Source organism: Stegostoma tigrinum, chromosome 21 (assembly GCF_030684315.1).
Source record: "Stegostoma tigrinum isolate sSteTig4 chromosome 21, sSteTig4.hap1, whole genome shotgun sequence".
NCBI classification, from domain to species: domain Eukaryota; kingdom Metazoa; phylum Chordata; class Chondrichthyes; order Orectolobiformes; family Stegostomatidae; genus Stegostoma; species Stegostoma tigrinum.
The window spans coordinates 3661250-3674309 of record NC_081374.1 but is presented as its reverse complement, the minus strand read 5'-3'; the positions used below and the strand labels follow the sequence as shown (position 1 = coordinate 3674309).

The 13060-nt window shown below is 49.2% G+C and overlaps 1 protein-coding gene across 8 annotated transcripts in view; it reads left to right on the top strand.

The window, feature by feature from the left end:
• The first annotated feature begins 2115 nt into the window (after positions 1-2115).
• The window catches only part of magi3a (membrane associated guanylate kinase, WW and PDZ domain containing 3a), a 123788-nt gene continuing 112843 nt past the window's right edge, over positions 2116-13060 (top strand). For all 8 annotated transcript variants that reach the window (XM_048553076.2, XM_048553078.2, XM_048553074.2 and 5 more), the window contains exon 1: positions 2116-2483. In XM_048553076.2, coding sequence (XP_048409033.2) covers positions 2207-2483 — 277 coding nt within the window. In that variant the 5' untranslated portion in view covers positions 2116-2206. The remainder of the gene's footprint in view (positions 2484-13060) is intronic.

Here is a 13060-nt window from a genome sequence, read left to right as displayed (position 1 = left end):
AATTTCTGAAGTGGACACCCAATCTTATTAGCGAGTGGCTGTTTACTATGACACCATTACATATTACACATATTTCTGTATTTCATTTCTGTCAATTTCCAATACTACAACGTCTCCCAACTCTCCTGCTGAAATCCCAAAGCTCACCTTTGTTACCTCCAGATTTGACTATTTGATGGCACTGCTTTGTCCCACCCTCTGTAAAATTTCTGTCTTTCAAAATTCAGCTGCACAGAAGTTTTTGACTTAACTCAGTCCCATTCAGCCTGAACTCTGCCATCACCAATTTATACCAGGTCTCTGTTGAACAACACAGTGATTTTAAAAGCCTCATTGTTTTTCAAGTCCCTCCACAGTCTCACCCCTCCCTATCTCTGTCATCTGCCATCCCAGACCCTCTGAGATTTCAGTACTCCTCCAGTACAGGAATGTTGTACATCCCAGATTTTTCAGATTTCACTGCATTTTGGTACACATGAGAATAAAGTCAATCAATTAATTGCTTTGGTTCACTAATTTGCTTCTTTTTTTAATGACAGTTCTTAATATTAACCCTTTCAACCTAGCTTTTGCTCATTTAACCCAAAATTGATTAGTTGACTCAGTTTTGTATTGTGTTTACTAATACTCCCATAAAGCACCTTTTGTTGTGTTTGTAGATCACAGATGCATTATAAATTCGTTGTGTATTTTTAATGCATTTTTTGTTTGTATAATTGTAATCATTTTTGATATCTCTTTACATCTTCTATCCATCTGTTCTTCACCATGTTCTATAGTTCTCTGGATGTTAATGTGAATTGCATTCTTACAGACAGCCTGTATTACATGGAAGACTTTTGATTAATTACTCACAGCTTTGCCACTGTTTTTATCATGTGATAGGTCAGGACTGTTGGAAAAGAAATGATGCTGAAAGTGTGATAGGCAAGTGTTATAAAAACTGAGACTGAAATGGGTAACATACTCTACACACACAACTTTTAGCACGTGGGTCTCAGATCATTTCATGATTGATTTATCCAATGGAGTTTAGGAGAATGAGAAGGCATATCATTGAAACTTACAGAATACTAAGAGGCCTGGATAGACTGGACCTGGAGAAGTTGTTTCCACCAGGAGGGGAGACTAGAATCTGAGGGCACAACCTCAGAGTGGAGGGATGACCCTTTAGAACTGAGATGAGGTGGAAACTCCTCTATCAGAGGGTGGTGAATCTGTAGAATTCATTGCCATAGAATGCTGTAGAAGCCAAGACATTGAGTGTACTTGAAACAGAGACAGATAGATTCATGGTAAGTAAGGAGCTGAAGGATTGAGGAGAGAAGGCAGAAGGATGGGGTTGAGAAACATATCAGCTATTATCGATGGGCAGGATGGCTTAATTCTGCTCTGATATCTTATAGTCTTAATGGCAGTGATTCTTCTCCGTGTTCAAAGGGCACTGACCCATGCTCTGGTCAGTGGACAATGATCCCATCCTTGGTCCATAGGCACTGATAACCCTATTCACTGATCAATGGGCACTTACGCCCCCGATCCCTGGTCAACGGGCAGTGACCCCACACCCTGGTCAATGGGAGGTGACCCCACACCCTAGTCAACGGGCAGTGACCACACTCCCTGGTCAATGGGCAGTGACCCCACACCCTGGTCAATGGGAGGTGACCCCACACCCTAGTCAACGGGCAGTGACCCCACACCCTGGTCAATGGGAGGTGACCCCACACCCTAGTCAACGGGCAGTGACCACACACCCTGGTCAATGGGAGGTGACCCCACACCCTAGTCAACGGGCAGTGACCACACACCCTGGTCAATGGGCAGTAACTGGGTCGAGGAATAAAAGTGACGGCAAGAGTAGGGCATGGATAGGTCTATGGGCGGGGCCGGCATTCGGGGGCGGTGTCGAAAGGGGGCGGGTGGGCAGGTCGGGGGGGGGAAGCGGGCTCTGATTGGTCAAGGCGTGTCCCGCCCCTTTGCCTGACGTCGCGGTGGCGAGCGGACGCAGTGACGCAATGACGCAGGCAGCAGCAGCGGCTGTGGTGGTCGGGCCCCGCGGTCAGTGACAGGAGCCCGGAGCGGGAGCGCCCCCCCCCCCCCCCCCCCCAAAACACACACAAACTGACCCCGGCGGACAGACACCGGCAGACCCGGCACAGGGGAGGCTGGGGCACGGCCAGGCCGGCCCAGCCCCACCCCCGCAATGTCGAAGTCTCTCCGCCGGCGGCGGCACTGGCTGAGCCGGACCCAGGAGGTGGCCGTTCCCGGAGACGCGCTGTCGCTGGGCGGCGGGGCCGAGTTTGGCCAGTTCCCGGTGCTGGCATCGCCGCTCAGCGGCTCCGAGACCGGCCCTAGCCCTGGGCCCGGAGACATCCTGCTCGAGGTCAACGGGACCCCGGTTAGCGGCCTGACCCGCCGCGATGTCCGGGCCGTCATCAGGCACTTCGCTCAGCCCGTCCGAGTGCGGACAGTGAGGCCAGGTGAGGGGTGGGCCGGGGAGGCGGGAGAGTGAGGGGGGGGCGGGCACGGGGCAGGGTGTAGTGAAGGGGTGAGGGGAGGCGGGACAGTGAGGGGAGCTGGGCACGGGGGTGGGTAGTGAAGGGGTGGGGGGGGTGGGTAGTGAGGGGGTGGGCACGGGGGTGGGTAGTGAGGGGGTGGGGGGGCTGGGCACGGGGGTGGGTAGTGAAGGGGAGGGGGGGCTGGGCACGGGGGTGGGTAGTGAAGGGGAGGGGGGCGGGTAGTGAAGGGGTGGGGGGGGCTGGGCACGGGGGTGGGTAGTGAAGGCGTGAGGGGGGGGCTGGGCGCGGGGGTGGGTAGTGAAGGGGTGAGGGGAGGCGGGAGAGTGAGGGGGGGGCCGGGCGCGGGAGTGGGTAGTGGAGGGGGGGGCCGGGCGCGGGAGTGGGTAGTGGAGGGGGGGGCCGGGCACGGGGGTGGGTAGTGAATGGGTGAGGGGGGGGCCGGGCACGGGGGTGGGTAGTGAAGGGGTGAGGGGGGGGCCGGGCACGGGGGTGGGTAGTGAAGGGGTGAGGGGGGGGCCGGGCACGGGGGTGGGTAGTGAAGGGGTGAGGGGGGGGCCGGGCACGGGGGTGGGTAGTGAATGGGTGAGGGGGGGGCCGGGCACGGGGGTGGGTAGTGAATGGGTGAGGGGGGGGCCGGGCACGGGTGTGGGTAGTGAAGGGGTGAGGGGGGGGCCGGGCACGGGTGTGGGTAGTGAAGGGGTGAGGGGGGAGCTGGGCACGGGGGTGGGTAGTGAATGGGTGAGGGGGGGGCCGGGCACGGGGTGGGTAGTGAAGGGGGGGCCGGGCACGGGGGTGGGTAGTGAAGGGGTGAGGGGTGGGGGCGGGTAGTGAAGGGGTGAGGGGGGGGCCGGGCACGGGGGTGGGTAGTGAAGGGGTGAGGGGTGGGGGCGGGTAGTGAAGGGGTGAGGGGTGGGGGCGGGTAGTGAAGGGGGGGCCGGGCACGGGGGTGGGTAGTGAAGGGGTGGGGGCGGGTAGTGAAGGGGTGAGGGGGGGGCCGGGCACGGGGGTGGGTAGTGAAGGGGTGAGGGGGGGTAGTGAAGGGGTGAGGGGGGGGCCGGGCACGGGGGTGGGTAGTGAAGGGTTGAGGGGGGGGCCGGGCACGGGGGTGGGTAGTGAAGGGGTGAGGGGGGGGGCCGGGCACGGGGGTGGGTAGTGAAGGGGTGAGGGGGGGGGCCGGGCACGGGGGTGGGTAGTGAAGGGGTGAGGGGGGGGGCCGGGCACGGGGGTGGGTAGTGAAGGGGTGAGGGGGGGGGCCGGGCACGGGGGTGGGTAGTGAAGGGGTGAGGGGGGGGCCGGGCACGGGGGTGGGTAGTGAAGGGGTGAGGGGGGGGGCCGGGCACGGGGGTGGGTAGTGAAGGGGTGAGGGGGGGGGCCGGGCACGGGGGTGGGTAGTGAAGGGGTGAGGGGGGGGGCCGGGCACGGGGGTGGGTAGTGAAGGGGTGAGGGGGGGGGCCGGGCACGGGGGTGGGTAGTGAAGGGGTGAGGGGGGGGGCCGGGCACGGGGGTGGGTAGTGAAGGGGTGAGGGGGGGGGCCGGGCACGGGGGTGGGTAGTGAAGGGGTGAGGGGGGGGGCCGGGCACGGGGGTGGGTAGTGAAGGGGTGAGGGGGGGGGCCGGGCACGGGGGTGGGTAGTGAAGGGGTGAGGGGGGGGCCGGGCACGGGGGTGGGTAGTGAAGGGGTGAGGGGGGGGCCGGGCACGGGGGTGGGTAGTGAAGGGGTGAGGGGGGGGCCGGGCACGGGGGTGGGTAGTGAATGGGTGAGGGGGGGGCCGGGCACGGGGGTGGGTAGTGAATGGGTGAGGGGGGGGGCCGGGCACGGGGGTGGGTAGTGAAGGGGTGAGGGGGGGGGCCGGGCACGGGGGTGGGTAGTGAAGGGGTGAGGGGGCGTGGGCTTAGACATGGGGAAAATGTTGGGCTGGGTGAATGTGGGGGGTGAGGGGATGGAGGTGTAGGGTTGAGTGGGAGGGAGGGGGAGGGAGTTTAGGGAATAATGGGGGTTGGGAAGGGAGGTGAGGGGAAAGGCTGGCAGTGACGGAGGAGAGAGGTGATGGGGCAAGGGAGTGGGCTGATGGGAGTGAGGAGTTGGGGAGTGAGTGACTGGGGTGAGGAGCAGAGGTTGGAGTAGGGTAGTGAGAAGGATTGGAGAAGTGAAGTTGGGCTAGATTGGGGAGGGGAATGAGGGAGAATGGAGTAGTGAGGTTGAAGTAAAAGGAGAGTGGGTGGGTTTGGGGTTGAAGGAGGAGATGTGTTAAGTGGAGTGGACCAGCTGTGGTGGCTGGTGAGTGGGGAAGGGTAGTGTGTGTGGGGAAATTGGAGGTGGGGGGAGTTAGTGTTCAAGCTGAGTGAGGGTTGGGGTTTGCACAGGGCTGTGTAAAGTGGGGGAGTTTGGATGGGAGATTTAAAGATAGTGGGGGTTTTGGGGATTAGAGTTTTGATAGAGGGAGCATGGTGAGAAGGGCTGAGAGAACTGATTATGGAATGATATATAGTTGTCAAAGGAAGCGTGCAGTGCTAACTGGTTAGAATGCTTTTGAGGAAAAGTGAATGGGAATGAAGGAATGCAGAGGGTCTAGGCAGCAATGAGACACTGAAGACTGAGTGGGAAGAGAATAAACTGGGGAAGACTATGAAATCTTGGAGACAGCACTGCAAGAAATATCGGAAATTGTTTACTAGGAATTTGAAATAACAGGATCTCTACATGGAAGAGAAAGTGGGAGAAGCAAATAAGGGAAGTAAACAGAAAAGATTTTGTAATGATAAAACTACAAACTGCGCGCGCTGGATATCCAAAACACAAACAGAAATTGATGGAAGAACTCAGCAAGTCTGGCAGAGTTAACATTTTGGGTCCACTGGCTGTTCAGGACTGTCTTCTGGCCACAGGACCCAAAGCATTAACTCTGCTTTCTCTCCATGGATGCTGCCAGACCCGCTGCGTTTCTCCAGCGATTTCTGTTTTTGTTTAGAGTTAGTTTGCACCCCTAAGTCAGTCTGTTCACTAGGGATTGTGAACAAGTGATCTGGGAGGAGACACAGACTGACATGTATGGTTAGAAAGATTTGAGTGGTTATGTACTTAAACAATGTATCGAACAAATGTTTTATCTTGCTTGTGGTTGCTACTGTACCAATGAGCGAGTGTTGATTGACATACTGAGATGTCGCACTGAGTTTGTGGAAGTGATTTAATTCACCATGTCTTAGCTCAACCAATCTGCTATGGTCAACTGCTGGATGCAGGATCAGTACTTTTCTGCAGAAAGACCATGCAGGAATAATAGGAAAAAAATCTCCCTAGAATACATTCTTTGTCTTATGCTGAAAAGTGAATTAAATGATATAGTAATGAAATTATATATTACAAGGGGGGAGAGATGAAGGTGTATTGGCAATGTTGCTAGACTTTTAATCCAGTGGCCCAGGCTAATGGCAGCATAAGTTCCGATCCCATAACGGTGTCTGGTAGAATTTGGATTTCATTAATAAGTCTAGAATTGAAAGCTAGACTCTGGAATGGCGACAATGAAACTATTGTTGACATACTAATAGCTCATCTGCTTCATTAATGACCCGCAGGGAAAGAAATCTGCAATTCTTACCCAATCTGATCTGCATGTGACTTCAGTCCCTCAGCAAATTCAGTTCAGGGGCAGTTATGTGCCATACATGCTAGTAATCTTGTCCCATGAGCAATTAAGATAAGATAGTTTCTTGTCTCAATACTTAGGCAGATGTGTGTTATCAACTATTATCCAAGTTTCAATTTTCTTTTTAAAAATGGTAACCAGGAAATGGCCCTTTAACTAGGATACTAAGTTAAAATTCTATGTATTTGGTATGGATGGGCTATAGCATTGACTCTGGTTTGTTTTACAGCAAAACTTGTGACAATGGGGTTTAAGAAAAAAAGCAGACAAGATGTTGGAAATCAGAAACAAATTTGTTTTTGTTTATGATAGGGTAAATGTGTACTCAAGCAGTGGAAATCTCTGCTTCTGGTTAAGAACCTGCTAATCTCCAGCCAGTGCAATGTAGACCATTTGTGTACGTTTTACCTTTAAACAGAATTAGATTTTTCAGTGTGTAATAAGCATTACCAAAAATCACCTTAGTCTTTGGACAATCTTCCCCTGAGGTCAGACAGCTCTTTGAAATAAGCGGTTCTGTCAGCCTGTCGTTTGGCTGTCTCATCTCTGCTGTAAAGGGATTATTCCCAGTTTTCATTCTCCTGTCTGGGTGGGAGAGCCCTGTTTTGTCTTCTATATCCACATTGAGGACATGAAGTTCGTTACATTTGTTCTCACATGTCTCACCACCCCCATACCCCCACCCACCGGAGTACGCGAATAGAGGTGGGAGAGAACAAGGACGTAGGGAACAAACCTCTTTTGTCCATTCATCACTGTAGTAAACTGATGGCCAATGGTTTGATAATATTGGTTTTGTCCATTGAGCAGATGATGGGATCAATGTATGATTCTGCTATCTGTCAGGAGACTTAGTGAGGAATGAGAATAAATTCGAATGTTCATGTAGATTCTCATTGCAGACGTGAATGTTGAGAGATGATGAGATTGTTGTTTTGCATTCTGAAGGGACTGGGTAATTTCCTCCATACCTAACTTGTTCACCTTGGCTAGAACAATAGAACCAGGGCACAGTACCTCCACTTAAAATGGGGAAAATTCAGTATGAATCGGGCAGCCATTGGTTGTGTGATTTAAGTGGACGAATGATTGTTCTATTATAGCTTCCTGGGGAGACAATAATCAATTGATTCAGGTTCACTTAAAATATAGATTCCAAAGATTTTTTCAAAAAACGTTTTGAGATCTGTACTGAGTAATTTAAGATGTTTGAGTGAAATGCACTGAAAGAGTGGGTGAATTTGCACAGTTGTTTCCAAAGCTATCTTCTGTTATTTTCTTTGCCTTGTATTTGGATCTGTTGTAGACTCATTGACTAATTGCAGTGGTCATGTTCTGTCAGCAAACTCGTGTTGTTTCATGTGCCTACCAGGATGGTTGAAGGTGAATTCATTGAATCCTGGTCTTTCTTGCTTTGAAACTCAGGTATTCTTATTTGGGTGTGGAGTTGTATTACTACTCGGGTCCCTAATTGATCCACTTGGGTGTTCAGTGTGCTTCTGAGACTTGTTTGATGTTAAACTTTCAGCATATGTTAAGTATTCCCTCAGAACATTAGATTTTTTAAATAATTGTAAATCTGTTGGCTGTCCCAGAGTATGTTACTTGTTTGCAGAGCTGTCGTCTGTTTCTGTATCAGGAGTTTTTAAATTGTGCATTTGGAGGTGTCGTCATTTGGGTGAGGTCTATATTTCTATCGGCTGAGGGCTGTTGAGATGCATTGGTAGTGTCCTGACCTCTGTGCCAGGAGGCCTGAGTTCAATTTCCACCTACTCTCGAGGTGTAATACATCTATCAACAGGCTGATTAGAAAATATTTATATTGCTGTGAGACCTTCAACATCCATAAAGTACAATTTGAGGAACAGGGAAAGTGTCTGTCAAGTATTGTCACTTGAACACCATTGTTTAAACAGATAGCACTGTGATAACTAGACTATTTGCAAAATTTTGCATACAAATTGGTCATGTTTTTGTTTCTTTTACTCAGTCATGGGATGTGGGTGTTGCTGCCAGTGCCAACATGTATTGCCTATCCCTACGTGTCCTGGAGAAAGTAGTGGTAAGCTATCTTCATAAGCCACTGCAGTTTTCGGAATGTGGGGACATATACAACGCTGCCAGGAAGGGAATTCCAGGATTTGATCCAACAACAGTGAACGCATGACAATATTTCTCCAAGTCAGGATGGTGAGTGATTTGGAGAGGAACTTGCAGGTGGTGGTGCTCCCAAACATCATCTGCCCTTCTCTTTAGAGATGGTAGAGAATGTGGGGTTTAAAGTACAGTCAGGGGAACCTTGGTGAGTTGCTACTGTACACCTCATACATCTTACTGATGGTACACACCGCTGCCACTGTTCTTCAGTGATGCATGAGGTACCACTCAAGCCATCTGCTTTGCTCTGGGTGGTTTTTGTGTTGCTGGAGCTATGTTCATCCATGGAAATTGTGAACACTCTATCACAGTCGTGACTTCTGCCTTTTGGATGATGGACTGGGACTGGGGAAACGCAAAGAGAGGAAATTGCCTCAGTTCATTTGAACTAAGTGCCACTGTGAGTAGCACTGACCCTTTTCTAATGGCAGTTGTATTGATATGGCTGATCCAGTTCAGTTTCAGTTCGATGTTAATCTGCCAGGTAACTTTTAAATTTCATTCATGGGATCTGAGGGTTGCTGGCCATGCTTGCATTTATTGCCCATCCATAATTGCACCGGAAGAAGTGGCGATGGTAGTGTCATTGAATGTCAGTGGGAGATGGTTCAATTCAGTCTTGTTGAAGGTGCTCATTCCCTTGTACATGTCACCACAAATCTTGAATTTGTCTTAGTCTTGTTGTTTAAGGTCACTGGCTGCTTCAGTATCTGAGGGGCAGCAGAGTGGCTCAGTGGTTAACACTGCTGTCTCTCGGTGCCAGGGACCTGGGTTCAATTCCAGCCATGGGTGACTGTCTGTTTGGAGTTGCCACATTCTCCCCATGTCTGCATGGGTTTCCACAGGTGCTCTGTTTTCCTTCCAAAGTCCAAATGTGTGTAGGTTAGGTGGATTGGCCATGCTAAATTGTCTATAGTGTGCAGGCTAAGTGGGTTAGCCATGGTAAATGTGTAATTATGGGGATAGGGTGAGAGTCTGGGTAAGATGCTTTTGGGGTAGGGGAGGTGCGGTGTCGGTGTGGACTTGATGGGCCGAATGGCCTCAGTCCTGTAGGGATTCCATAATTCTGAGTTAAATGTTGCTGAATATTGTGCAATCATCTGTGAAATCCCCACTTCTGACTTTATGATGGAGGGGTTTAGAACACTACCCTGAAGCACTAGAGCATTCTTGTGGCTCAGTGGTAATGTAACCCACAACCCAAAGTTGGGGACAGGTTAAATTCCTACTTGCACCAAGGGTGTGTTACAGCATATCTGTATAAGCTGGTTATGGAGGAGGACATTTGTGGAGTCGCCTCCTTCATTTGAGTTAATTGTCCACTGTTTATGACTGGATGTGGCAAGACTGTGGAACTTAAATCTAATTTGCTTGCTCTGGGCTCACTTAGCCTTGCCGAATGCATGCTGTTTCTGCTGTGTGGTGTGCAAATAATCCTAGGTTAATACCTGATTTTTACGTTTGCCCCGTGCTGTTCCTGGCATGCCGTACTGTACTTTTCATTGAACAAAAGTTTGTCCACTGGCTTGGTGTAATGACAGACTTGGGGAAATACTGGGTGACCAGGTTACAGATCTTGCTACCATTAGCAGCAGAACTGTATTCAACCACAATGTTTCCTATATTATTAACATTGATTGAACTTAAAGCACTTGATTGCCTGTCAGACAGTTGTGGATGACGGTTCTAGGAAGATTGTACTAGTTTGGTAGACTTTGTAGTGAGGCCTATCTGTGACTGCCAAAAACTCGTTGCCTGTAAAACACTTGAAGTGCACAAAGTAAGGGAGTGTGGTACATCACACTCGGGGGAACAAATGTCCGCTGCTCATTAGGGGTTTATGCTTCAGAGGTATGGTTCGATCTGAGTTTGAGAGGTCAGGGAGGAGGCTGCACTGCTGCAGAAGAGGGTTCGGTTAGGATTCCTTTTACTGCAGCTCTGGTGACATGGCATGATAGTTAGAAGCCACAGAGTTTTGATGATACAATTTTGTTTGCATGGAATCAAAATTGGACATGGCAAACTGTACACAATATAACCTATTACGTTTGCACCTGTATCCACCCCATTTTTATGAAATGAATGCTATAAGGAAGGTGGTTATTAACCCTTTTATGTGTCTGTCCGTTTTCTCATTTTACACGCTTTTTGCCATTATAATCCCCCTCCCCCTTTTCACACTCTCATTTAAGCCTCCTGCTACACCTTTTAATTTCTCTCTTGTTCATTCCCTTTTTTTCTTGAACTCTTCCCAGTTGTTACTCTTTTCCCCCCCCTCCTTCGTTGCCCATTTCCTTTCTATCCAACCCCCCCATCTTTGTTTTCCTATCTCACCTTCTCTTTTTTTTCCCCCTCCTGTAAGATTGTAGCAAACCTTTATCATCTAATTATTTTCTCTCCTTTTTTAATGGAAAGCAGACCAAAGATCACCTCGCTGACAGATGTGGGGCTTCACCCTAGCCTGATCTAGCTCAAACTGGATTATATATTCCACCCCCCCCCACCCGCCTTCTCTGATGCTCTCTGGTTTTGAGAGCGGAATTGGGAGGTTGCCAGATGCGGAGGTTTGACTTCAGCCTTGGGGGAATGGTAAAATGTGAATTAGTATCTTGCTTTGCGATTTGGAGGCTCTTTTGCTGAGCACTGATACTTTCCCACTTCTTCCCTGCTTCCTTTGGTGTAAAACAGCAGCAGAGTGACTTACTGAAAATTGCTGATTAACACTTGATATTCATGCTTGACTGGTTTAAAGCTGCACTAAAAGCCACTGTCTTTGGGAAGTTGGGTATTTGTACATTATTTGGCAGCCGCAGTCTTTATGATCCTTTATTGGGACTATGTGTCATCACTTCCACAGCATACATGGAGCTCAGGGCATCATGAACTTAATGAGATAAGTGAACAGTGCTAAGTTTGACTGCATATGCCCTCCATTTTTAATTGCTACCAAGCAAGGGCTTGAGAAGAGACTGGGTGCTAAGAATGTGTATCACATAGTTAAGCAGTGCCTGTACAATCTGAGGAATGTTTTGATTTGGCTCTGCTCCAAGCTGCCCAAACCCTTGGAATTTGTTTCTGTGTCCAGTTATCTCGTTGTTTTGCAAGTATTTATGCTAAGATAAAGTTAACTTTGACTCCTTTTTTAATGTTTTATTTGTAACAATTGTTTAAATTCCTTCTATGTATTCATTACCCCACCACCTGGTTGACCTCAATGCTTAATTCCTGGTGAAACTAGTTTAGTGTTCACATGTTCTGAAGCTCATTTTGGGGATCTGGATAAACATCTCCAGTCCCTGTATTATTCTTTGTACTGATTAAATTCTGGTCTCTTCATCCCCGGTTTCCTGACTCCACCAGTATGTAGCCCGTACCTTATTTTTGAATGGCAGTAACCTTAGAGGTTTATAAAATCGTGAGATGCATTGAAAAGATAAATAGGAAGGTCTTTTCCCTAGGGTGGGGGAGTTCAAAACCAGGGAGCATACTTTTGAGATGAGGAAAATGTTTTTAATTGGGGCATGAGGGGCAACTTTTTTAAAGAGTGGTTCATATGTGGAATGAACTGCCAGAGGAAGTAGTAGATGCAGGTACTTAGAATCCCAACAGCATGGAAACATTCCCTTTGGCCCAACATGTCCACACCAACCCTTGAAGCATCCCACCCAGACCCATCCCCTAAGCTACACATCCCTGAACACTGGGTAATTTAGCATGACCAATCCACCTAGCCTGTACATCGTTTGGACTATGGGAGGAAACCAGAGCCCTGGAGGAAATCCACGGAGAGAATGTGCAAACTCCACACAGTCACCTGAGCGTGGAATTGACCCTGGGTTCCTGGCACTGAGGCTGCAGTACTAACCACTGAGCCACCATACCACCGTAACTGTACAGTTGCAATATTAAAGAGACATTTGGATAAGTACATAAAGAAGAAAGATTTGGCAGGATATGAGCCAAATGAAGGCAAGTGGGGCTAGTTTAGTTTGGAAACATGTTTGGTGTGGACTAGTTAGATCAAAGGGTTTGTCTCAGTGCTGTATGACTCTGATTCTAGTACCTTAATCTCTGAATTTCCTTGCACAAGTCCTGTCTTTCTCCTTTAGGACATTGTGTTTAAAATTAAATATTTAGTCAAGTTGTTAGTGACCTTTCCTTATGTAGCTTGGTGTTATACTTGTCTTGGGGAGTTAACTTGCTACATAAATGTAGTTGGAGTGTATTGGAATTGGATTGGCAGTGTGACATTCAAGTTTTATTGAACAGTAGCATTCTGTCTTCTCATCGACTGTAATGGTTCCAGAACGACGATCTTCTTCAGGACAGTGAGGGCTGGGCAATATCCACTGCACCAGCCAGTGATGTGAAAGAACTCTGGAAAAAAATCTATACTGATTCTGGTTAGGAATGTTCATCTGTGAAATGGACCGAAGCACAAGCTTCGCATCAGTAGCCATGGAATCAGCAACTTGGTTACTGGTTGGCAGGAATTACTGAGGCTGACAGTATGAGAGATAAGTTGCAATACAGTAGCAGCATTGTGCCTGCAGAGTTAGCAAGCCCAGCAGTGTGAGGGCGAGGATTTATGTATGGCATTGAAATTCTCCAAAGGCAATGGTCATTCTTGATTCCTGAGCAGTGCTGTTTTTAGTGATTTTTTTTTCCCTCAGAGTTATAATGTCTTTGGTTAACTGACACAAGTTTTAACATTTACTTATATAAGAGGAGA